The 27679-nt window shown below is 45.8% G+C and overlaps 1 protein-coding gene across 1 annotated transcript in view; it reads left to right on the top strand.

Annotated features, from left to right (window-relative positions):
* Nucleotides 1-24588, top strand: part of LOC148523941 (scavenger receptor cysteine-rich domain-containing protein DMBT1-like) — a 31853-nt gene extending 7265 nt beyond the window's left edge. The window contains exons 4-6 of the mRNA XM_088472532.1: nucleotides 1666-1698; nucleotides 22838-22858; nucleotides 24374-24588. Coding sequence (XP_088328658.1) covers nucleotides 1666-1698; nucleotides 22838-22858; nucleotides 24374-24588 — 269 coding nt within the window. The remainder of the gene's footprint in view (nucleotides 1-1665; nucleotides 1699-22837; nucleotides 22859-24373) is intronic.
* Nucleotides 24589-27679: the final 3091 nt, after the last annotated feature.

Below are 27679 nucleotides of genomic sequence, written 5' to 3'. Positions count from 1 at the left end.
AGCTCCTAAAGTCCTACAATATGGAAGAATAATATGGTAGAAAAACAAGCCACTCCATTTTGAAAACAAGAAAACCTACTGCATTAAATGAGGGTATTCGTGTTTTTTTTTAACAAAAAAATAGGGTGACCCTCCATCTCTTGAAAATATAATGTAGGGTGTCATTGTCCGATTATAACATGTGCTATATTACCTTACTAGGCTAAAAGAGGAGATAACTATGTTGTCAAACAAACTGTTATATGTGACGGCCTGGAAGTTGGTTAAAGGCAGAATAGTGACAAACATATACCCCACATGCTCACATGAATTTGACTGCAAAGTAATATGAACATTAGGTCAAATCATGCTTGCCTACACTCCCGATTTCTGCAGGAGCCTCCCGAATTAAGATGGGAGCTCCCGCTACCCCGTAATGTATATGCAATCCCCCGCTTTCCCCACTGCCCTGCTGGAAATCCTACCTGCGCATGCGCGATGGGTCCCAGGCTTGTATACAGGAAGACGCAGGGGCAGGGAGTCTGTCTGCTATGGAGCGCGGAGATGCCTCCCAGGTCCGCCCCCTGCACAGCTGACAGTCACATGGGCCACACACTGACTGCTGGGAGAGACTGATGCTCCCAGCATTCCCTGGTCAGCCCAGACTTCCCAGCCATAACGGAGGACAGACAGCTGGGGGAGGAGCCTTCGCAGAACTGACTGAGGAGCTGTGTGACTGATCAGAGCCCACTGTAGCTCGAGCAAGAACCATGAATGTCAGTGGTGCTGCAGGAGAGGACAGGTGAGGGGATGAAAGAGAGAGTGTGTGTGTGTGTGGGTGTCTATTACTGTGTGTGTGTGTGTCAGTGGGGGGACCATTAATGTGAGTCTGTGTGGGGGGGTCCTATTACTGTGTGTCAGTGGGGGGACCATTAATGTGAGTCTGTGTGGGGCAGTCCTATTACTGTGTGTGTGTGTCAGTGGGGGGACCATTAATGTGAGTCTGTGTGGGGGGGGTCCTATTACTGTGTGTGTGTCAGTGGGGGGATCATTAATGTGAGTCTGTGTGGGGGGGTCCTATTACTGTGTGTGTGTCAGTGGGGGGACCATTAATGTGAGTCTGTGTGGGGGGGTCCTATTACTGTGTGTGTGTCAGTGGGGGGATCATTAATGTGAGTCTGTGTGGGGGGGTCCTATTACTGTGTGTGTGTGTGTGGGGGGGTCCTATTACTGTGTGTGTGTGTGGGGGTCCTATTACTGTGTGTGGGGGTCCTATTACTGTGTGTGTGTGTGGGGGGGGGTCCTATTACTGTGTGTGTGTTTGTGTGTGGGGGGTCCTATTACTGTGTGTGTGTGGGCGCGTGGTAATAGATACACCAATAGATCTACATGCCTTTTGGGCGGTGCTGGCCACGCCCTCCAACACCGCGCGTGTCGTTCGCTACTTCCGGAAATGATCTCCCTCAAACTACTTTTTAAAAGTAGGCAAGTATGGGTCAAATGGACTTATCACTGGTTGCATTCAAAGTTGACTCTTGGTTTGTCATATATGATCAGTGGAATTAATGTACTGATATTGTAGAAAATATTGAATTCATTTTAAACAAGCTAAATAAAAAATGTGTATATAAATATGATTACTGTATTTTGGTATCTAAATTTAACAATTATAATCTTCCACTTTAGACTCACAAAATGAAGTTACAGATGTGTCTACACGTAAGTCATAATATGAATGCACTTATTTCCCATGTATTAAATTAAAAGAAACATAATAGTTTGCACTGCTCCAGATGAATATCAGTGTCCTCCGGCTTCAAAACAATGCAATTTTTTTTTTACTTCTCAAAAGAGCATAATATAGGTATCGAAAAACCAAAGCCAATCAATTATGTACATAGGCATTTACCGAAAGAGCCAGAACTTATGGCTTATGGATGGAATCTGAGGAAAGACTAAAGGTGCCTACACACTTAGCGATATTTTACCCGATCTGGCCGATTCCGACACATCAGAATGACAGATCGTGTAAATATTTACTAGTTGTGAGTCCCCACTCACAATCACGATGCAGATGCGCGTCCCCGCTGGTCGCACATCGCATCTTCAGATCTGCCATGCTGTAGGGCACATCTGACAATCTGGGACACGATGCACTGAAAAAAAAGAAAGGATGCACGATGTATCGTTGGTACATACACCAAATTGTGTACCAAATCATGAGAAAGACTGTCAGGAGAGTTTCAAAGGAAATCGTACACATCGTCGGATCGCCAGCACATCGCCAACTGTGTAGGCACCTTAAAAAGCAATCAGTGTACTGGACACAGTCCATTTTTGGACATCAGAAATTTCATAGTTAAAGTAAACACCAAAATTAAGTTATAATGACTAATGCTCTCAAAACTGTGTATTACGGTAATGTTATGTAACGGTATGTTCACCACATTCAACATATGAGCATTGGAATTTGCCAATTTTTCCATGCAGATTTTCTTATCAGTTTTGTTCCAACTGGAATACAAATCACACCACATAACATGTCTGATGTTTAACTGCTTGCATTCCAGCTGTATTGACAATAATAATAATAATAATAATAATAATAATAATAATAATAACAATAACTAATAGAAACCCATCATAATCGATGGTTAATTTATTGTTTACAGAATAAATTCATATCAAGCAACTAATGTAAACTTTATGTGATTGAAAGAATTTGTAAAAAAATTTTGTCTAAGACTTCAGTAAAGACAATATTTTGAGTCCATCCATTTGCTGCAGGTAATCTAGATGCATCTTCATGAGTGATCTTTACTGCAACAGAAATATTTTATCTTGATTGAAAGAGGGCAACATATTGCATACCATGTGAGAATACTGGCAGGTATATTCTGACAAGCGTCTTATTCATTGTCAAGGGTTAAAACTGGCAGGTATATTCTGACAAACGTCTTATTCATTGTCAAGTGTTAATACTGGCAGGTATATTCTGACAAGCGTCTTATTCATTGTCAAGGGTTAATACTGGCAGGTATATTCTGCCAAGAGTCTTATTCATTGTCATTGCGATGGACAATATGATTGGAAATTTAATCTGTTTGATCATAATAGAGAAAGTGTTGCCGCTTGGAGTCAGCGGGATGCGTAGCAAGGTGTGCAACAACCCCTTATGTTCTCTGCACAAAATTTCCACAGAAATTATATTTACGATCATACGTGTGCCATTGACTAAACATTTCCTTGTGTCCAGGTTCCTGATGAGCTTGATGACTGCACCCTTCTTCAGTAGTAGAATGTGAGGTGGAAGTTCACTCATTTCAAGTGCAAAAATCCAACTGGATAGTGCACTCTTTCACTGTCATCTTCAGCCACAACTGTGTCGAGACTGTGGAAAAACAAGAGATATGGTAAGAACTTACCTTTGTTATCTCTGTTTCTACGAAGTCCATAGGGTCCACAGGGTTGACCTTGGGGTATAGCTGGATCTGGATCCACGGGCACCACGCAGTTAAAGCTTTGCTGCTCCCAGAATGCACTTGGGTCCGTCCTCCTCTATACCCCGCCCCCGGCCACAGGCACCTCAGTTGGTAAGCAGCTAAGGCCGGAGGAGGAGACTAAACAGAGAGAAGGAAGACTGGAACACACAAGAAACCATACTCACAGAAATGGGAGATGGAAAACCGGTGACCAGCCACACAGCCCATATGAAGCCAGGTGCGTCAGGGCGGGCGCCCTGTGGACCCTATGGACTTCATAGAAACAGAGATAACAAAGGTAAGTTCTTACCATATCTCTTGTTTTCTACTTCAGGGTCCATAGGGGGTCCACAGGGTTGACCTTGGAGATGTCCCAAAGCAGTTCAACTAAGGGCGGGGACGCTCCTGTGCTGAAAGGAGTACCCGGCGCCCAAAGGATGCATCCTGAGAGGCGAAGGTGTCAAACGCATAAAACCTCAAAAACATCTGAATTGAAGACCAAGTAGCCACCTTACACAGCTGAACAGCGGAGGCACCACGTCTAGCAGCCCAAGAGGGACCCACAGAACGAGTGGAATGAGCCTTAACAGAGGCTGGCACAGGTAAACCCTCCTGCGCATAAGCCTCATAAATAACTGAACGAAGCCAACGGGCTAACATTTGCTTGTTGGCAGGCCAACCCCTCTTGTGAAAACCGAAGAGGACAAACAAAGAATCCGACTTCCTAACCGAAGCAGTCCGGTCCACATAGATTCTAAGTGCCCGGACCACATCCAAGGAAGCCTCACCAGCAGAAAGATCAGGTGACTGAAAAGCTGGCACAACAAGTTCCTGATCAATGTGGAACTTTGAAACCACTTTGGGCAAAAACTCAGGACATGTGCGGAGCACTGCCCTGTCCTGGTGAAAAATCAGAAAAGGAGGGCGACAGAAAAGCGCCCCCAATTCTGAAACCCTCCTGGCAGAAGCAATTGCCAGGAGAAAAATGGTCTTAAATGTCAGCCACTTGAGCTCCACCGACTCAAGCGGCTCAAAAGGAGGACCCTGCAAGACCCTCAGTACCACCGTCAAGTCCCACGGAGCCACCAGAGGCACGAAGGGAGGCTGGATCCTGAGAACACCTTGGAAAAAGGTGTGAACATCTGGCAGTGTAGCAATCCGTTGCTGAAACCACACGGACAAAGCAGACACATGAACCTTCAGAGAGGCGAGGCGTAAGCCGAGGTCCAAACCTGACTGAAGAAACTCCAAGATTCTGGAAACCCGGAACACCTGCGGATCATAGTTTCTGGATTCACACCACTGAAAGTAAGTGTGCCACACCCTGTGGTAAATCCGCGCGGAAGCAGGCTTGTGTGCCCTAAGCATGGTACCAATGACCGAACTGGAGAAACCCCTAGACCTCAAGATGGCTGTCTCAAGAGCCACGCCGTCAAAGACAGCTGACCCAGATCCGGGTAAAGGCAGGGCCCTTGAGACAACAGGTCCCGACGCTGAGGAAGAAGGTACGGAGCGTCGATGGAGAGGCACCTCAGATCGGAGTACCAAAAACGTCTGGGCCACGCCGGAGCCACCAGCATGAGCGTGCCGCCGTCCTGCTTGAATTTCCGCAGGACCCGAGGAACCAGGGATATCGGAGGAAACAGATACGCCAGGTGAAACGTCCATTTCACCGACAGAGCGTCTACCAGACAGGCGCCTGCGTCTCTTGTCCTTGACCCGTAAACGGGTAACTTGTGATTGTGACGGGAGGCCATCAAGTCCAGCTCCGGCAGCCCCCACCTGTCCACGAGTAGCTGAAACACCTCTGGGTGAAGCGACCATTCCCCGGGATGCATGTCGTGATGGCTGAGGAAGTCCGCCTCCCAATTGAGGACTCCGGGAATGAAGACAGCCGAGATCGCTGGAACGTGACACTCCACCCAAGCAAGAATGCGAGACTCCTCCGACATTGCTGCCCGACTGTGAGTTCCCCCTTGGTGGTTGATGTACACCACCATGGTGGCATTGTCGGACTGCACCTGAACCGCCCTTCCGTGAAGAGCGGGGCCGGACGACTGCAGGGCCCTGTACACAGCCCGCAGTTCCAGGATGTTGATGGGGAGAAGTGCTTCCTCCGCGGACCAACGACCCTGAAGCGATAATGAGCCGGTCACTACCCCCAACCCCGGAGACTGGCATCCGTCGTGAGCAGGACCCAGTCCGCGATCCAAAAGGGGCACCCCTCGACCAGATGTGCTGTCTGAAGCCACCAAGCCAAAGACTGTCGAACCTCCGGGGACAACACCAGCATCTGAGAGCGGATCCGGTGAGGTAACCCGTTCCATTCCGATAGAATCAGCCCCTGCAGAGGCCGGGAATGGAACTGGGCAAATTCCACCATGTCGAATGTCGACACCATGGACCCCAGAACTCTCATAGCTGAATGGACCGACAGGCGGCAACTGCTCAGGCAACTGTGTATCCGCAGCTGCAGGGAGGAGACCTTCTCTGGAGTCAGGAAAATCCGTTGCTGACGAGAATCCAGCAGGGCTCCCAAATGAACCATCCGCTGTGATGGAATCAGGGAGCACTTCTTCCAGTTTATCAACCACCCGTGTGCTTGAAGACAAGCAATGGTCAGGTGGAGATGTCGAAGCAGCACCTCCGGGGAGCTCGCCAGCAGCAGAAGATCGTCCAGGTACGGCAACAGACGTAGACCCTGACCCCGAAGGTGAGCAGCCATAACTGCCATCACCTTGGTGAACACCCTCGGAGCCGTGGAAAGGCCGAAAGGCAACGCCCGAAATTGGTAGTGATGGTTCAGGATAGCAAACCTCAGATACCGCTGATGTGCCGGTGTTATGGGCACATGGAGATAGGCATCCTGGATATCGAGGGAGACCATATAATCCCCGGGTTCCATCGCCAGAATGATGGAACGTAACGTTTCCATCCTGAACCTGGGAACTCTGAGGTATCTGTTCAGAGACTTCAAATTCAGGATAGGGCGATGAGAACCATTGGGTTTCTGTACCAGAAACAGAGTAGAATAGTACCCCGTCCCGCGCTGAGACTGCGGAATGGGAACAATGACCCCTGCTTGTAGCAAGGATTCTATAGCTACCTGAATCTGACCAGCTTTGGTCTTGTCCAGAGAAGGACTCGTACAGAAAAACTGGTTGGGCGGACTGAACCGAAAAGACAGGGCGTACCCCTGAGAGACTACTTCTCGAACCCAGGCATCCGTGGTGGTATTGTGCCACTGGGCAAATTGGAGAAGTCGGCCTCCCACTCTGGGGTCCCCCAGAGAGAGGCCCATCCCATCAGGCAGCAGGTTTATCCTCCTGCTTGGAAGAAGGGCGCCGAGCACTCCATGCTTGCTTCTTGGGCTTGGGTGCGGCCTTGGTTGCCGAATGTCTCGGGAAGGACTGGCCCTTGGCCTTACCCTGAACCCGAAAGGACCGAAAGGCAGAGCTCCTTACTTTAGCCGGCGCAGAGGCCGAAGGGAGGAAAGCCGACTTGGACTTAGCCAAAGTATCCACTATTTTGTCCAAATCCGGACCAAATAGTAAATCACCATTAAAAGGCAAGGCCTCCAGACCCTTTTTTGAATCTGCATCAGCCCTCCAGGACCTCAGCCACAGGGAGCGCCGAGCAGACACCGCTGCAGCCGACACCCTAGAAGTGAGCAGGCTGGCATCCAAAGACGCTTCCCCAATATAGGAAGCTGCATCCCGCATCTGTCCTACTAACGCTCTCTGGATATCCGGAGCCTCATCAGGAAAGGTATCCTCCAAGGCATTGGCCCATGCCTCAATGGCTTTAGCCACCCAGGAGATAGCCATGGACGGGCGAGCCACCGCCCCGGAAAGAGAATAAATGGACTTTAAACAAGTCTCCACCTTCCTATCCGTGGGATCCTTCAAAGAGGAGATAGACGGCAATGGCAGCGTCGCGCTTTTGATCAAGCGGGTAACGTGGGAATCCACCGCCGGCGGAGTCTCCCATTTCCTGCAATGAGCTTCAGGAAAAGGATAGTTCGCCGCCAACCTCTTCTGTGGATGGAACCTCTTACTGGGTAATTGCCAGGCCGCCGCCATATGATCCGATAATTGATCAGACAGGGGGAACACAGTTGAAGTCACCTTGGTCTTTTTAAAATTAGGAAACTTCGACCTAGGAGCCGGCGCATCATCCTCAACATGTAGGATAGCCCGCACCGCCCTAACTAAGGCTGGAACATTAATGGAGGACTTAGCTTCCACCTCCTGCCCCATGGCATCAGAGTCAGAGTCCTCATGGATTTCTCCATCATCTGAGGACACTTCTGAGTCCGACAACTGCGCAGCTAGTGAACTCACCACAGGACGTTTAGACGCCCTTGGTGGCACATCACCTTGCAACATGGACTGAAACGCCAAGGATGAAGCCGCCAGACTCTGTACGGAGCTGGAGAGAACATCCACCCAAGGCGGAGGAGCCGTCGGAGCAAAACTCTGCAAAGGCACTACAGACTGACGTGTCCCTGGGGAAGACTGCACATACACAGGCAGTCCCGAGTAAGGACCCACAGTCTGGGCCCCGGGGGGAGACCGCGACATTTGTGGAACACCCGGGGAATGGGGGATGGTGGGCTGCGGCAACGCCCTAAATGGGACCGCTGAAGGGACCGATAACTGGTCCGCAATAGACGCCAGCACCTGTGAAAACATCGCCCAAGGAGGGTCCTGTGATACAGGGGGGTTGGAGGGGCCCTGTACCAGCTGGCACCGCCCACACAGACCATCCTGAGATAAGTCCTCCCCATCAACTCCAGCAGCACAGCGTCTGCAGGAAATTAGCACAGGAGCCACAGAGCGCTCAGTCTCCTCATCAGACATGATACTGTAAATCACAAGAAATAGGTATCACCAGAGGAATTACGGTTTTAACACCCGCGCACTCACCAGTATGCGACACAACAGCCCAGATATGGTACTGTGTAGCACACAACAGTATGTGACTGACCCCACTAATACGTGTTTTATATAAGTGAGGGTCTCAGAAACAACGCCCTTCCCCCACACACCTGCCGGGCCGTAGGAGAAGGAAAGGGATAGTTATAAGCTGACAGCAAGGAGAATAAGTCACAGACAGGCAGCACTAGCAATAGTCACATACAATGCAGAAAAGTTAGTACTCACTGCACCTTCCGCTATAATCAACCTCCCAGATTCAGTGTCTGGGAGGGCTATAGCGCTGTGTACACTGTCCTTTAGCAGGGGAGAGGTACACAGGGGGACCGGTCCACTTGATACCACCTGGGAGTCTGCGATGTGCCAGTAAAGATGGCCGCCGGAGACCTCAGAGGAGGAGTGGCCGAGAGATAAGAGCAGCTCAGCGACGCCAGACTGCTAGTTGAAAGGCGCGCTGAGCTGAGGGGAGGAGCCGCTAGACAGGGAAGGCTGCCTCCCCTGGCTAGCAATTAACCCCTGGGTTGCCGGTCCCGCTACCAGCCTGCTACCCTGGTGGTCTAGCGGACACGTGGGGTATTCCTCTATAGAGGGGGAGCCCGCCGCCACCGCTAGCGCCTCCGGTCTGTCCCCAGAGACCGGAGGCTTCTGACTGCATACAAAGTATCCGCGGGCCGCCGCACGTGGTGACCCGCGGCTTACCTGATCCCCGTCGCATCCGGCAGCAGTCAAGGGAGTCCCCAGAGCCTGGCTAGTACAGGCTCTGGGGTCCCGCCGCGATCCCCAGAGCTGTACTGGCGTTGCGGCGCCAGCGGGGAGAAGGAGCGGCAGCGTGGACGTCCTAAAGGACAGTCTAATGCTGCCGCTCTAAAAGTGTAAAAAAGTAGAAAAAAAGAAAAAATTTTCTCTTTTAAAATAAAGCTTAGGGGCTGCTCCTGCAGCCCCACTGCGACAGGGTGACCCGACTCCGGCGGGGCACCAACTAAAACTGAGGTGCCTGTGGCCGGGGGTGGGGTATAGAGGAGGACGGACCCAAGTGCATCCTGGGAGCAGCAAAGCTTTAACTGCGTGGTGCCCGTGGATCCAGATCCAGCTATACCCCAAGGTCAACCCTGTGGACCCCCTATGGACCCTGAAGTAGAAATGCGCTCTTTGCCTGGAAGTTGTTCAATGATCTTGTTGATCTCTTAACAATGAGAATTCTTTGGGCAAATTGCTCTATCTTTCAGTTCATATTCAGACATGGTTTGAATGTTAGTGCCATATATTGTTTCAATAATGTCACCCTTGCATAACTTTTCATTTGGTATTTGAGTGAAAGGCAAATCTGAAATATTATACAGCCAGAACCAAATTTAGATAGAAATTCGGTGAATGCGACCTTGTTACGGTTTGTATGTATGTCCTGTGTCAGGAGATTTTTGAAGTATAGCCATACTGGGCATGGTTTCAGACAGTTCTCGATAATGGTTCCACGTGCTGACTGAGGTACTATGGGTAGAACTTGTTGAAAATCTCCAAGTATCAAGAGCTTGCCACCAAATGATTGTTCATTATTTTTGATGTTGCAGAATAAACTATCAACAGGGCATTAATAGGTATCATGGAAGCTTCATCAAAAATGTAGCCCCTTGTTGATTTCAGTTATTTTCCAGCTTTTGAACTCAGCTTGAAAGATCTAACTGAATTCTCAAACTAAGGAACCAGAAATTTGAAGATGTACATCCTCCTAAGAGGAGCATTGCTGCGATGTATGTCCATGCTACAGTGGAAAATTTCATGCCTTGAAATGTAATGATGCTTAATACTAAAAAGTCTTTCCACATCCACCAGCACCAGAAATGAAAAGGCATTCGAACTTGTTTCTTCGTTAGTGACGCACACCACTATTCAGTCAAAGAGCCAGATTCAGTACCTTACGCAATTAGGATTGCAGCTGCGATTTCATATGGAATGCAGCTGCAAAAATATGCTAATGCCTGCCATAGCGTAGCCAGAATAAAGACGCCCACTGCTGTTTTCTCATATCCATCCACCCTCACACTCCTGTGAAATATCAGTACCATTGACGCACATCGGCCCGTCATGCAGCATTTAAACCAGGTCTCGCCAGCCACAGAAACTGCAAGTCTCATCGCATGCAGTGAGTACCTCTTACAAAATTCCTGGAAAGTCCAAGTTATATAAAAACAGAGGAGCAATGCCTGAAATGTAATCAGTCTCTGGGAAATATAGTCCTCAAAAATAAATTCATATAATAAATTTTCAACATGAAAAATGAAAACCCATCCAGTATCGTGTATCTGCATTAAATGGTATAACAGTCATACGGGATATGCACGTTCTCCTTTGTACAGATAAAAAGCTCTTACCCGAACCGGCGTCAGAAAAGAAAGAAGCCCCGTGGTCTGCTCTGTGTATTGATAGCTCCCGACCGTGCTGTGACAAATGGTAGTAGGAGACAGGTGATTGCTTGGAAGTCCCTCTGTAGCCACGGTGCAGCTATGTAATTTCATACAAGCAGCGATGCACAGTGTAGAGTGGTCAGATGGTTTGACCAAGTCGTCATAAATCGAGTAATCTCATCATATTTAGCTGGTTCATCTGGGGCAACGTTTGCTGTCTTGACATTTGTACTATCATAGCCTTTATAGATATATTTATGTAGGTACTTTACTGCTTTAAATGTCAAACATTGATATAAGCCTGGAATTTCTCACACAAGTATGGGTTATATGGAACCACCCACTCACTTGTGATTTCGAGAAAGTGACCAGTAACTTTGTTTAGAAAGTTTGTGCCATCGTATCTTCACTTGTAAGTGGCATAACCATTGCAGTTTTCCTTTGTCACAGCTGCATAAGGTTTTAGGAAATTATTTGTACATTTGACATTTTTCATACATGGCGACATTGGATTGAGTGCTCCACAAGGACCATTCATCATGCAAGACTTTGAACAAGACAGTCCTGTCAGATGGTGGAAGTTGTTTATGAACATGTTCAATCTCACGTATCGCATCTTCTTCTGCCAGGATGAAAAGCATGTGGCAATGAGGCAGTTCATGTTTCTGGAATTCAATGATGTATAGGTAATAAAGTAGATCATCATTCCAAAGACTTCTTTCTTGGTCAAATCAGAGATGAGCTCATCAAGTTTTGCTATGAATACTTGAACAATAAGTTCATGGTCTGAAGTTGGACAAAGTTGTGTATTCAAGATTCTCAGTTCTCTTTCCATTTTGGATTACATGTAAATGTGATAAACAGTGATGGTTTGCCAAAGGATCTGACGAAAGCCATACCTTGGTAATGCATGTTCATGTTCCTGGGGGAACGTTGGAAGGAAGAAGGCAAGATGACGTTTTTCCCAAGTTGTAGTCCATGCTCGGCTGTCTCATTGAATAGTCTTGCAGGCCAGTGAATGTCTCAACTCTGAGTTTCTTTTGCTCAAGCTGTCTCCTATTGTACATGAGACGCTCACTTTCAACTTGTATGTACTGATTGACTGAGTACTGTAGCCACAACTTGCCAGAGTTGTTTAAAACAGAAAATTATTTCCGGATAGCCATTCTATTAGCCACATCCTGCAATTGAGTAACTTTTCTGAACACGCATTAATCTGTCTTTCATGTGGCCTAGCACCAGGTCAGTGATTTGATGCAGTGAGTTGATTTTTTTCAGGTATTCATTCCCAGATCCATTAGGGAAGACCTGCAAGTTGTAGTTTCCTGGAGGATCCGTCATCTTTGGTAGTGAAAATGGCAGCAATTACATCTGCTGAAGGCAAATTGAATCGGTTCTTGATCTGGTCATGGATGTCAGGTTGTTCTGATAGTAAAAGCATTTGAACTTCATATGGCTCACATCCTTCAATAAGTGCGAGTTTGTTTCCTGACTTCTCAATTTCTGCCATCATTTTGTACTTGTGGACTAAAGGTTGACTTTGCGCACCATTTCATGCAGTTTTGCCATCAGATTAGGATAGCAGGTTTAGTTCTGTCCAATCCTCATTTCAGTTGCTTCATCAGTTTTGATAATGTAAAGTTGTGCATAAGATTGCTCAGAAATGTATGGGGATGCAAAGGACCAAATTTGTAAAGAAGCTGGTCATTGATCTTGAAAGTATACGGGCCACATCCTCCAGGTAAGAAAGCTTAATTTGCACCTAAAGAAGCTAATGACATCACGCTGTTGTATTTCCTGATGTTGTTTAAGAAATTGTGCTATTCAGAGTTCCCATCTTTCTTCAGAAGTTTTTCAAGTAATGGGTGAGAAAGAGCCAGTGACAAGAGAACTTTCTTATTGTGGCAACAGCTACTAAAGTGAAAGTTAATCTTGGTGCCAACCAGTGACAGCTCCAGAGGTGGGGCTGCAGCATGGTCCAATATTCAAATAGGGGAGCCACACCAACTTTCACCTCAACTGCTGCCAAATATCACTGGTGGTTGGTGTGGCTCCCCTATCTGAATATTGGACCGCTCTACAGCCCTAACTCTGGAGCCACCATTGGCACCAACCTTTTTGCAATCGAAATGTTAAGCTCTGCAGAACTCACATTTGAAGGACAGAGGGCCTAGATTGAATTAACCCACAAAAAAATGAGTATTCAATGTGCAGAGAAGCTATGGTTTATGTCTTCTTATAGTTGCCATTAAGAGAGAAATCACTTCTGCTTCTTTTTCATCTGAGATATTAGGCAAACAGAAATAGGCTAAGTGCTCAGAGTGGTGATGTCCAAATTGGTTCAATGTCGCACTGATATTTGAGAAATGGGGGGGGTGTCAAGGCCCTGTTCAAATCGGGGATTTCAAGGTGTGCCTTCAATGCCTCCATTTCAGGTGACTGTCTAGAGATTGATGACTGAGGGCTGTGTCTGCGCCTCTTGATTTGGTTGTAAATGTTGTTGGAATGAGACTCACATTATGAGTACTCTTCATTCTTTCTTGCCTGAGACATATAGTTGCACCCCATTGATCTCTCACACCTTCCAGTAAGGCTCTTATGTTTTCTTTTTTTGTTTGCTTCGGGGAAGACATTCTGTTATGGTTAGGAATGCAGAAGAAATGTATATGTCTGTCAGTGAGACAGGGATGTGCTGCTGTCAGTGAGGCAGGGGATGTGCCGCTGTTAGTGAAGCAGGGATGTGCTACTTTCCTGTTAGTAGTGTTTGTATGAGTGATGCTGTTGTTTACAGTTGGGTTTGTCATGTGACAGTAGTTCAGGTGAGCGGTTACACTGGGAAGTGTGTAGCCATTGTGAAATAATGCACAGTCATGTGATCTAGTGTGTCCAATCATGGTAGTGGGAATGCTGTCATTATAACACACTAAGGAACACGCCCAAACTGTTGCCCCAAACTCATTTTTATTTTCGACTGGCATATCTACATGGTAAGAATTTTATTTACTGCAAACATATTTTCACATTCAGCCGTTCCCTCAAAATAAGTCTCACAGTAAAAAACCTTATAAAATAAATATATAGTTAATAATAGTAATAATAAAAATTATTAAGAATTAGAAATCTTACATGTGCTCCTTCAATTGGACATTTGCAACTGTAAAATGTATCCCTTTATTTAACCATTTCTGCTTTTAATGTTTTGTCTTTTTACTTTTCAAATTACACTACAAAAAATCCAGGTAAAGTATGACATATTGGACATGTGTAACCTCATAACATATAGACAAAATTATGCTTTTGATGAAAATTAACATTATGGATATTTACTGGCAAAGTATAATACAGATTTTTAAAAGCCAGTAAATACTGTGTGGAGACATCTTGTAGCATTCGCAACTATACTGTAAATGAAAACAGCCTGGTGCTGATCGTTAGAGATTAAGGGGAACCCCACACTATTTTTTCCCAAATTTTTCAATACCAGAACAGGCTTAGAGGTCCAAGGCTGTTATTAATTTGTGGGGAACCCCATGCTTATTTTTTAATTATCTATATATTTTATTTTTTTTCTACACATAACTAAGCCTGCATAGATGAAACTGATCTGAACAGTGCTATCAGTCTACCAACAAAGTCAGAGCTGCTCCAGGGAGGAACAAGAACTAGGGTATAGACTGGGAGGGATTTATATGCAATCCAAAACACGCAGGATCCAGCATTTTCAGGATTATTACATTTTGTCTTGATTTGATACCCAGATTTGGCTGAGGGAACTGAGGCATGCCTCAGTTTAACACAGAACCCCAAAGTTGGTTTCCAAAAAACCAAATGGCTCATCTCTACTAGAGCTGGATCTCCATACCAAAGTTGTTAATAGAGCAGAACCATAACAGAAATAGGAAGACTAGGTATTTACCCCCCAGAAGACATTGAAGCCCTAACTGTTTTGAATACCTAAGGACCAAAAATGAATGACAACAAACTCAACAATGAAGTCTCTTCTGTCGATATATTTTTTCAATTGATCAGCAATATTACACAGCCTGGTGGAGGTTGCGCCCTCACCCACAACTTGTCATGAGGTAATGCAGCCCTGCACACATATATTGCCACTGGCCATGGCTTCTCTCACCACTCACATTGAGGCTTTTCTTGTTTACTACTTACACCTCTTGAGAATGGCCACAATGAAATATAGCCTATACCAAATAGACTAGTATTATCAAAATCAATTCAGTAGTTTTTGAATTAACCAAGAACAAACAAAAAGACAGACATACCAAAACTCTAAAAAATTACTCATTAGGTCTAGTTATCCTATAAACTATACAACAAAGTTCAAACTATCTAAAATGTTGCAATTGCAACAAAGTTTCAATTTTATGTATATGTATTAATTAATATTTATTTATATAGCCCCAAAATATTCTGCTACTCGTTATACCTGGGAAAATAACAGTAATAAAATAAGACTGAGTAATAACTAGGGGTGGGCGGGTTCGGATTTCTGAAATCCGTACCCCCAAGAGACCCCCCTATCCGAGGCCGATCTGAGTCAGGCTCGACTTTTCCCACTTAACTCGGATCTGAAATCGAGGCAAAACGTCATCATCATCCCGCCTTCTGGGTCTCGCGGGTTTTGGATTCTATATAAGGTACCCGCGTCAGCGCCATTTTCTCAATCGGCTGTGGACAGTGAAGAGGGAGGATGGGAGTTAGGGCTGGCTGGGCTGTGTAGTGTAGTGTAGTGTTGTGCTGCTGTTGTCCATAGGGGCTGTGTCCACTACTCCAAAGTCCATAGGGGCTGGCTGTGTTGTGCTGTGCTGCTGTTGTCCATAGGGGCTGTGTCCACTCCTCCAAAGTCCATAGGGGCTGGCTGTGTTGTGCTGTGCTGCTGTTGTCCATAGGGGCTGTGTCCACTCCTCCAAAGTCCATAGGGGCTGGCTGGACTGTGTTGTGCAGTCAGTTGTCCATAGAGGCTGTGTCTACTCCAAAGTCCTGTGCAGTGTCCCAGTCCTAAAGGGGTGCTGTAGTGTTGTCCAGGGGGTGCTCTGTCCATCAGGGGTGCTCCCCCCAAGTGCAAAAAAAATAAATATTTTTTCTGTGTTTGTGAATTGTGTGCGCAGTAGCCGCACGTGCATCAACAAAGTAGCGCCAAGAGTGCGCCTGTGTCATAAGTAAAGGGCTGGCTGGCTTGGCCGTTAAAGGGTGCTGTAACCCCCAAAGTGCACTCCAAACAAAATAAAAAAATATATATTTTTTGTGTTTGTGAATTATGTGCACAGTAGCCACACGTGCATCAACAAAGTAGCGCCAAGCGTTCGCCTGTGTCATAAGTAAAGGGCCGGCTGGCTTGACCGTTAAAGGGTGCTGTAACCCCCAAAGTGCACTCCAAACAAAATAAAAAAATATTTTCTGTGTTTGTGAATTGTGTGCACTGTGGCTGCATGTGCATCAACAAAGGAGCAGCGCCAAGCGTGCGCCTGTGTCATAAATGAAGGGCTGGCTGGTTTGTCCGTTAAAGGGTGGTATAACCCTCAAAGTGCACTCCACATAAAATAAAAAATTCTCCTTTTTTTTCTGTCTTTGTGAATTGTTTGGGCTGTAGCTGCACCTGCTTCCTCAAAGTAGCAGCGACAAGCGTGCGTCTGTCTGTTAAAGAGTGCTGTAACCCCCAAAGTGCGCTCCAACCAAAATAAAATAATCTTTTTTTCTGTGTTTGTGTGTGAAATGTATGCGCAGTAGCCGCACCAGCATCCTCAAAGCAGGAGCGACATGCGTGCGTCTGTCTGTTAAAGGGTGGTGTAGCCCCCAAAGTGTGCTCCACAAAAAATAAAAAAATCTTTTTTTTCTGTCTTAGTGAATTGTGTGGGCTATAGCCGCACCTGCATCCTCAAAGCAGCAGCGGCTAGCGTGCGTCTGTCTGTTAAAGGGTGGTGTAACCCTCAAAGTGCGCTCCACAAAAAATAAAAAAATCTTTTTTTTCCTGTCTTTGTGAATTGTGTGCGCTGTAGCTGCATGTGCATCAACAAAGGAGCAGCGCCAAGCGTGCGCCTGTGTCCCATAAGTAAAGAGCCGGGTGGCTCATTTCTTAACGGGTGGTGTAACCCACACAGTGCACTAGTCTCCAACAAAAATAAAAAAATATTTTCTGTGTTTGTGTGCGCCTTAGCCGCACGTATATATCAATATAACATAAATGGAGGACCAAACTTTCTGCGATAAAAATTAAATAGGGAAAGATCAAGAACCACTTCCTCCTAGTGCTGAAGCTGCTGCCAATAGTCATGACATAGACGATAACATGCCATCAACGTCATCTGCCAAGGCCGATGCCCAATGTCATAGTAGAGGGCACATACAATCCCAAATGACAAAGTTCAGGAAAATGACCTTAAAAAAAACATTTGAATCATCTGAGGAGAAACGTAAACTTGCCAATATGCCATTTACGACACGGAGTGGCAAGGAACAGCTAAGGTCTTTCCCTATGCTCATGACTAGTGGTTCAGCTTCACATGACAATGGAAGCCCTCCTCCCGCTAAAAAAATCAAACGAGTTAAGCTGGCAAAAGCACAGCGAAGAACTGTGCGTTCTAAGAAGATACCACAAATCCCCAAGGAGAGTCCAAGTGTGATGCCTGACCTTCCCAGCACTGGACGGGAAGAGGTGGCTCTTTCCACCATTTGCATGCCCCCTGCAAGTGCTGAAAGGAGCACCCACAGTCCACTTGCTGATATGCAAATTGAAGATGTCACTGTTGAAGTACAACAGGATGAGGATACTGGTGTAGCTGGCGCTGAGGAGGAAGTTGGCAAGGAGGATTCTGGTGGTGATGTGGTTTGTTTAAATCAGGCTTGGGGGGAGACAGTTGTCCGTTGGATGAAAAAGCCCATCACGGTCATGCCTGGGCAGAAGACCAAACATTCCACCTCTTTGGTCTGGCCATATTTCTATCCAAATCCGGACAACAACTGTCTTGCCATATGTACCATATGTAAAGGTGGAATAAGTAGGGGTAGGGACGTTAACCACCTAGGAAAATCCTCCCTTATACGGCACCTTCAGCGCATTCATAAAAAGTTACTGTCAAGTTCAGAAACTTTGGCTAACACCATAAGCAGTCCAGGGACACCTATATCCCGTTGTCCTGTTGTATCCAAGCACCTGCAAACCACACCGTCAACTCCCTCCTCGTCAATTTCCTCCTTAGTCAGGATCGGAAGTAGTCCTGCAGGCCAAGTCACTAGCATGACTGACTCTCCTATCTGGGATTCCTCCGGAGGATCCTGCATTGGTACGCCTACTGCTGCCGCTGCTGCTGGGAGTCGTTCATCATCTCAGAGAGGAAGTAGTAACACCACTACTTTTACTAAACAATTGACCCTCCAACAGTCCTTAGCGAGGAGGATGAAGTATGACAGCAGTCATCTTGAAGCAAAATGTATAACTGAGGCCTTGACTGCTATGTTGGTGTTAGACGTGCATCCGGTATCTGCCATTAGTGCAGTGGGATTTAGACAATTGATGGAGGTAGTGTGTCCCGGGTTCCAAATCCCGTCTAGATTCCACTTCACTAGGCAGGCGATACTGAGACTGTACAGAAACGTCACAAAAAGTGTCCTCAGTGTCCTGAAAAATGCAGTTGTACCCAATGTCCACTTAACCATGGACATGTGGACAAGTGGAACAGGGCAGACTATGGACTATATTACTGTGACAGCCCACTGGGTAGATGTATCATCTTACGCAGCAACAACAGCAGCGTCACCAGTAGCAGCATCTCAGAAACGCCAGCTCGTTCCAAGGCTGGCTACGCTGTGTATCACCAGTTTCAGTAAGAGGCACACCACCGACAACCTCTTAGAGAAACTGAGGGAAATCATCGCCAAGTGGCTTAGCCCACTTAGACTCTCCTGGGGATTTGTGATATCTGACAATGCCACCAATATTTTGCGGGCATTACATCTGGGCAAATTCCAGCACGTCCCATGTTTTGCTCACACAATAAACTTGGTAGTGCAGAATTTTCTGAAAAGCGACAGGGGCATGCAGGAGACGCTTTGGGTGGCCCGAAAAATTTCTGGCCACTTTCGCCATTCAGCGACTGCATGCCAAAGTCTGGAGCGCCAGCAAACACTCTTGAACCTGCCCCGCCATCACCTGAAGCAAGAGGTTGTGATGCGGTGGAACTCAACCCTCTATATGCTTCAGAGGATGGAGGAGCAGCAAAAGGCCATTCAAGCCTATACATCCACCTATGACATAGGCAAAGGAGGGGGTATGCACCTGACTCAAGCGCAGTGAAGAATGATTTCCGTGTTGTGCAAGGTTCTCCAGCCCTTCGAACTTGCCACACGTGAAGTCAGTTCAGACACTGCCAGCTTGAGTCAGGTCATTCCCCTCATCAGGCTTTTGCAGAAGCAGCTGGAGAAAGTGAAGGAGGAGCTAAGACGGAGCGATTCTACTCGGCATGTGGAACTTGTGGATGAAGCCCTTCATTCGCTTTGCCAGGATTCCAGGATGGTCAATCTGTTGAAATCAGACCACTACATTTTGGCCACCGTGCTCGATCCTAGGTTTAAAGCCTATGTGGTGTCTCTCTTTCTGGCCAACACAAGCCTGCAGAGGTGCAAAGATCTGCTGGTGAAAACACTGTCAGCTGAAGCGGAACGTGACACGTCAACAGCTCCTTCTTTATTTTCTCCTGCAACTGGGGCTGCCAGGAAAAAACTTAGGTATCCTAAGCAACCCGCTGGCGGTGATGCAGGGCAGGCAGGACCAAGTTTGGACATCTGGTCCAGACTGAAGGACCTGGCAACAATTTCTGACATGTCTACTGTTACTGCATATGATACTGTTACCATTGACAGAATGGTGGAGGATTACATCGGTGACAGCATCCAAGTAGGCATGTCAGACAGTCCGTACCTGTACTGGCAGGAACAAGAGGCAATTTGGAGGCCCCTGTACAAACTGGCTCTATTTTACCTGAGTTGCCCACCTCCAGTGCCGGGAACCTTGTCAGCGAAAGGCGTAGGAGGTTGCTTCCACAAAATGTGGAGAAGATGATGTTCATAAAAATGAATTATCAACTCTTCCAGGGAGACAAGCCTCCAGAACGTACAGAGGGACCTGTGGTGGTGGATTCCAGCGGGATGAATTAATACTCTGTGAGGATGAGGATGTACACAACACTGAAGAGGGTGAGGAATCGGTGGATGAGGAGGATGAGGATGACATCTTGCCTCCGTAGAGCAAGTTTGTGCAGGGACAGATTAATTGCCAGCTTGTTTTGTGGGGCCCCAAATGAATCAATAATTTCAGCCACAGTCGTGTGGCAGACCCTGGCGATGAAATGATTGGTTTGTTAAAGTGTGCATGTCCTGTTTATACAACATAAGGGTGGGTGGGAGAGCCCAAGGACAATTCCATCTTGCATCTCTTTTTTTTTCTTTGCATTATGTACTGTTTGGGGCCTAGTTTTTCAAACTGCCATCCTGTCTGCCACTGCAGTGTCACTCCTAGATGGGCCACGTGTTTGTGCCGCCCACTCGTATCTCTTAGCATAGTCATCCAGCTACCTCGGTGCAACCTTTTGGACATAAAAACACTAGTGTGAGGTGTGAGGTGTTCAGAATAGAATGGAAATGAGTGGAAATTAAGGTTAATGAGGTTAATAGCATTGGAGCAGAAAAACCCACAAATTCTGTGATTTTAGCTGTTTTTCTGCTTTTTTTTCCAAAAAAATACAGATCCAAACCACAAAACCCAGAACCCAAAACACGGAAGGGTGGTTTTGGCAAAACCAATCCAGATCCAAAACACGAAGAAAGATCCAGATCCAAAACCAAAACACAAAACACGAAAAGAGGCCAGTGCACACCCCTAGTAATAACAGACCATGATGTAAAAGAGTCCTTCTCACAAGTTTACAATCTATAGGGAAATACGAGTTTGACACATGAGGATTAAGTTGGGTACACACTTAAAAGATGTATATGCAGATCGACTGATCAGTAGATGCTGTATATCTGTAGATGACGGTTCATCATACGGTATACAATCGGGAAACCGGCTGCCTTAATACTGACAGCCGGCTTCCCGACTGTCATATCACGGGGAGGGTGAAATGCCGGGCATCTATATCTAGACACCTGTCATTTCCCCGACACCGGGAGACAGGCGCCTGGCATCCCGATCGAAGGGATGCTGGGCGCCATGATCGGACTGCCGCAGGGGTGGAGGGTTAGGTTTAGAGCACCCGGGGGGGATTTAGGGTTAGACAAACCCCTGGGAATGTTAGGGATAGGCTAGGGGGTGGGAGAGTAGGGTTTGGTACCCCCGGGGGGGACATAGGGTTAGGCATCCCCCGGGAGACTTTGGTTTAATCAGCGTGGAAGGGGGGGTTAGGGTTAGGCACTTAGAGGGGGGATTAGGGATAGGCACTTGGGGGGGAGGTTAGGGTTAGGCACCCCTAAGGAGGGTTAGGGGGTTAGGTAAGTTTATACTTACCTTAGCAATGATCGGGGTTTCCAGTGCTGTCGGGCTTCCGCTGCCGGGAACTCTGCTTTTGTCGGCCAGGCGCTGCCGGGAGTCGAACTGGCGATATTTCATACCGATTCCCATCATACACACTGAACCACCATCATCTGCTATCTGGCTATCTATCAAGTAATAGGTGAGAAAGAGCCGGTGACAAGAGAACTTTCTTATTGTGGCAACAGCTACTAAAGTGAAAGTTATTCTTGGTGCCAACCAGTGACAGCTTCAGAGGGGGGGCTGCAGCATGGTTCAATATTCAAATAGGGGAGCCACACCAACTTTCACCTCAACTGCTACCAAACATTACTTGTGGTTGGTGTGGCTTCCCTATTTGAATATTGGACCGCTCTGCAGCCCTAACTCTGGAGCCACCATTGGCACCAACCTTTTAGCAATCGAAATGTTAAGCTCTGCAGAACTCACATTTGAAGGACAGAGGGCCTAGATCGTATTAACCCACAAAAAAAACAGTATTCAATGTGCAGAGAAGCTGTGGTTTATGTCTTCTTATAGTTGCCATTAAGAGAGGAATCACTTCTGCTTCTTCTTCATCTGAGATATTAGGCAAACAGAAATCGGCTAAGTGCTCAGAGTGGTGATGTCCAAATTGGTTTAATATCTCACTGATTAAGAAATGGGGGGGTGTCAGGGCCCTGTTCAAATCGGGGATTTCAAGGTGTGCCATCAATGTCTCCATTTCAGGTGACTGTCTAGAGATTGATGACTGATGGCTGTGTCTGCGCCTCTTGATTTGGTTGTAAATGTTGTTGGAATGAGACTCACATTACGAGTACTCTTCATTCTTTCTTGCCTGAGACATATAGTTGCGCCCCATTGATCACTCACACCTTCCAGTAAGGCTCTTATGTTTTCTTTTTTTGTTTTGCTTCGGGGAAGACATTCTGTTATGGTTAGGAAGGCAGAAGAAATGTATATGTCTGTCAGTGAGACAGGGATGTGCTGCTGTCAGTGAGGCAGGGATGTGCCAGTGTTAGTGAAGCAGGGATGTGCTACTTTCCTGTTAGTAGCGTTTGTATGAGTGATGCTGTTGTTTACAGTTGGGTTTGCCATGTGACAGTAGTTCAGGTGAGTGGTTACGCTGGGAAGTGTGTAGCCATTGTGAAATAATGCACAACAGTCATGTGATCTAGTGTGTCCAATCATGATAGTGGGAATGTTGTCATTATAACACACTAAGGAACACACCCAAACTGTTGCCTCAAACTCATTTTTCTTTTCGACTGGCACATCTACATGGTAAGAATTTTATTTACTGCAAACATATTTTCACATTCAGCCGTTCCCTCAAAATAAGTCTCACAGTAAAAAACCTTATAAAATAAATATATAGTTAATAATAATAATAATAATAAAAAGTAATATGAATTAGAAATCTTACATGTGCTCCTTCAATTGGACATTTGCAACTCTAAAATGTATCCCTTTATTTAACAATTTCTGCTTTTAATGTTTTGTCTTTTTACTTTTCAGATTATACTACACAAAATCCAGGTAAAGTATGACATATTGGCCTTGTGTAACCTCATAACATATAGTCAAAATTATGCTTTTGATGAAAATTAACATTATGGATATTTACTGGCAAAGTATAATACAGATTTTTAAAAGCCAGTAAATACTGTGTGGAGACATCTTGTAGCATTCACAACTATACTGATAATGAAAATAGCCTGGTGCTGATCATTGGAGAATAAGGGGAACCCCACACTATTTTTTCCCATATTTTTCAATACCAGCCCAGGCTTAGAGGTCCAAGGCTGTTATTAATTCATGGGGAACCCCATGCTTATTTTTTAATTATCTATATATTTTATTTTTTTTCTACACATAACTAAGCCTGCATAGATGAAACTGATCTGAACAGTGCTATCAGCCTACCAACAAAGTCAGAGCTGCTCCATGGAGGAACAATAACTAGGGCATAGACTGGGAGGGATTTATATGCAATCCAAAACACGCAGGATCCAGCATTTTCAGGATTATTACATGTTGTCTTGATTTGATACCCAGATTTGGCTGGGGGAACTGAGGCATGCCTCAGTTTAACACAGAACCCCAAAGTTGGTTTCCAAAAAATCCAAATGGCTCATCTCTACTAGAGCTGGATCTCCATACCAAAGTTGTTAATAGAGCAGAACCATAACAGAAATAGGAAGACTAGGTATTTACCCCCGAGAATACATTGAAGCCCTAACTGCTTTGAATACCTAAGGACAAAAATGAATGACAACAAACTCAACAATGAAGTCTCTTCTGTCGATATATTTTTTCAATTGATCAGCAACATTACACAGCCTGGTGGAGGTTGCGCCCTCACCCACAACTTGTCATGAGGTAATGCAGCCCTGCACACACATATTGCTGCTGGCCATGGCTGCTCTCACCACTCACATTGAGGCTTTTCTTGTTTACTACTTACACCTCTTAAGAATGGCCACAATGAAATATAGCCTATACCAAATATACTAGTATTATCAAAATCAATTCAGTAGTTTTTGAATTAACCAAGAACAAACAAAAAGACAGACATACCAAAACTCTAAAAAATGACACATTAGATCTAGTTATCCTATAAACTATACAACAAAGTTCAAACTAAAAACAAACAATAGATAAATTAGCACAGCAGATAGAGAAAATGTGCAATATAAAAATTATTAATATTTATTTTATTAATATACACATATCGTGTGTGAATAATCCCTAAATTGGTTACCTAAACAACAATCCTATAATAAAATATATATATATATATATATATATATATATATATATAATAAAAAACATATAATACAAAAAATGACAATAAATAAATAAAATAAACTATAGCAGCCGGTGGGTAATGATCTCCAGTACCCTGTAATACAGGATGCCAAAGTGCTTTCCTGAATCAATGGATAAGACTGTGCACAGTATTGACTCCACATCCAGTAGTAGAAATAATGTTTCCTTAGTCGTGAGGACTTCCTTGAAAGGTAAATTTAAGCAGTGACTGACTCCTCCTAGGTACCGATACCGTGATGCAAATCACTTGCGTTGCTCGCATGGATCTCGGCAAGCTGCTGTATGTCAATCAGCGTGTCCACCGCTGGAGGGGGAAAAGGTCAATCAGCGTGTCCACCGCTGGAGGGGGAAAAGGTGAAGATGAAGATAGGCAAAGTCTCACACTGCAACAAGCAGTACAGGAGGGAGTCACACCACCGAATACCACCGATTGCTGACCGCCTGAGCGGCTCAGTGAGAGGGAGACCCTGTCGGACATTTGTTCCGTTACCCGGGATACTGGAGGCTGCTTATTATTTATCACTACCGGAGTGACTTAGCCCTATGGAGGATTGTGAGTACAGTTGAGCCCTTATACACATTTATTTCTGCTCCAGTACCGCTCGACCATCAGCATATACTCCATTCAGCTCACCTGCATTGTGCTTTAATATCAATGTTGCCATAATATTAGTTTGTGGCCTGTTTGTTACATAGTGTCACAATCACTGGAAACATTATTTCTACTACTGGATGTGGAGTCAATACTGTGCACAGTCTTATCAGTTGATTCAGGAAAGGACTTTGGCATCCTGTATTACAGGGTATTGGAGATCATTACCCACCGGCTGCTATAGTTTATTTTATTTATTTATTGTCATTTTTTGTATTATATGTTTTTTAATATATATATATATTTTTTTTTTCTTATAGGATTGTTGTTTAGGTAACCCATTTAGGGATTATTCACACACTATATGTGTATATTAATTAAATAAATATTAATAAATTTTATATTGCACATTTTCGCTATCTGCTGTGCTAATTTAGCGCCGTCTATCTATTGTTTGTTTTTAGGTACTTATTGTTGGGAGTGTGGCAGACCCCTGATAGGTGTGCGGCTTTTTTTGACCAGCAGTATAGCACACAGTGCATTCTCACTGGCGCCTTAGCTACATATTTAACAAAGTTCAAACTACCTAAAATGTTGCAATTGCAACAAAGTTTCAATTTTATGTATATGTATTAATTAATATTTATTTATATAGCCCCAAAATATTCTTCTACACTTTATACCTGGGAAAATAACAGTAATAAAATAATACTGAGTAATAACTAGGGGTGAGCGGGTTCGGATTTCTGAAATCCGAACCCCCCCGAGCCCCCCGATCCGAGCCCGATCTGAGTCAGGCTCGACTTTTCCCGCTTGACTCGGATCTGAAATCGAGGCAAAACATCATCATCCCGCCTTCCGGGTCTCGCGGGTTTTGGATTCGATATAAGATACCCGCGTCTGCGCCATTTTCTCAATCGGCTGTGGATAGTGAAGAGGGAGGGTGGGAGTTAGGGCTGGCTGGGCTGTGTAGTGTTGTGCTGTGCTGCTGTTGTCCATAGGGGCTGTGTCCACTCCTCCAAAGTCCATAGGGGCTGGCTGTGTTGTGCTGTGCTGCTGTTGTCCATAGGGGCTGTGTCCACTGTCCACTTCTCCAAAGTCCATAGGGGCTGGCTGTGTTGTGCTGTGCTGCTGTTGTCCCCTAGTAATAACATACCAAGATGTAAAAGAGTCCTTCTCACAAGTTTACAATCTACAGGGAAATACGAGTTTGACACATGAGGATTAAGTTGGGTACACACTTAAAAGATGTATATGCAGATCGACTGATCAGTAGATACTGCATATCTGTGATAACGGTTCATCATACGGTATACTATCGGGAAACCGGCTGCCTTAATACTGACAGCCGGCTTCCCGACTGTCATATCCCGGCGAGGGTGAAATGCCAGGCATATATCTAGACGCCTGTCATTTCCCCGACACCGGGACTCAGGCGCCCGGCATCCCGATCGAAGGGATGCCGGGCGCCATGATCAGACAGCCGCAGGGGGGGAGGGTTAGGTTTAGGGCACCTGGGGGGGACTTAGGGTTAGGCATCCCCCCGGGAGACTTAGGTTTAAGCAGTGGGGAAAGGGGGTGGTTAGGGTTAAGCACTTGGGGGGCAGGTTAGGGTTAGGCACCCCTAAGGAGGGTTAGGGGGTTAGGTTAGGTTAGTTTATACTTACCTTAGCGACGATCAGGATTTCCAGTGCTGTCGGGCTTCCGCTGCCGGGAACTCTGCTTTTGTCGACCACCCGTACACACAGCACATGCAGACACATCTGCCATTGTCTGTACTGCACAGCCAATGCAATATGTCTGTGAACGATATAGTTCACAGACATATTGTCTGTACATACTGACCGACGTACACACAATATATCAATTCAATTGAACGGCCAATATGCCAGCCAGTGTGTACCTAGCATAAGTGTTACATATTGCTAATTCAGCCAGCCAGACTGCAGAGGTTCTTGGTGGGCTGTATGATCCAGTCACACAGCAATGTTGGCCAGGGTCATTGGGTTGTGTGAGTGTAAACAGAGAACGTATGTGCTAATTGGATAGAATAGCTTATGTATTTGGTGGGTGGTTCAGGCAATTGATAAGCTTGCCTGATGTTTTCAGAGAATGCTTGAAGAAGAAAGGCTGGAAGAAAGTTTTGTGGGTGAGGAAAGACATTCCACAGAGTGGGTGCAGCCTGAATAAAGTCCTGTAACTGTGAATGGGAGCATGTAATGAGTAATGAGTGTGGATGAGAGAAGCAGATCTTGTGCAGAAATAGGGGTCATGAGCTAGGCAATATTTTGAGACAAGTGAAGAAATATATGTTGGTGCATACTTGCCTACTTTTGAAAATGACTTTGTGCGCCATTGTGGGGGCATGGTCTACTCCACCGAAAGTGCATTTCTAACTACACCTATTCCTATAAGCTGACTGTGACCGGACGCCTTTCGCCTAGGCCGTCACTGGTCACGGGTTAGCGCTTTTGGACTCCCACTCTCCGTCAGTGACCGCCTGTCACTGACTCCGCCCACTGCGCTGTGGGCGTTTCACAAAGCTGCCGCCACCAAACTCAACCATCGGCGTTTGGAACGGCTTTTTAAGTACAATCAGGCTCCTGCCTAGGCAGCTGGAACCACTTCTGCTGCGTATGCATTGACCAACTGCAGACACACCTCCTGTTTGGTGTCGGCTGTTCCCACCTGATCCCCGCAATGGACCAGGTCTGCACGGTAGCTTGGCAGAGGGCTTGAACTTGGAGACACGGAGCTCTTACCCAGAACAGCAGGAGAACGGAATAGCGTTTTGCGCAATTCTGTTGGTCGCAGGATACAGATGTAATAGAATTTAAAGGCAAAGTTGTTTATTGCTCTCAGTCTTAAAAAAGACCCTCCCTTCGGATTGAAGGGGAATTTCAACATACAGTACAAGATGTTACAGCAATTCTTCT

This window comes from Taudactylus pleione, unplaced genomic scaffold (assembly GCF_031769625.1).
Source record: "Taudactylus pleione unplaced genomic scaffold, aTauple2 ptg000125l, whole genome shotgun sequence".
Lineage (NCBI taxonomy): Eukaryota > Metazoa > Chordata > Amphibia > Anura > Myobatrachidae > Taudactylus > Taudactylus pleione.
The sequence above is the reverse complement of the archived record's forward strand: the minus strand, read 5'-3'. Positions and strand labels throughout refer to the sequence as shown.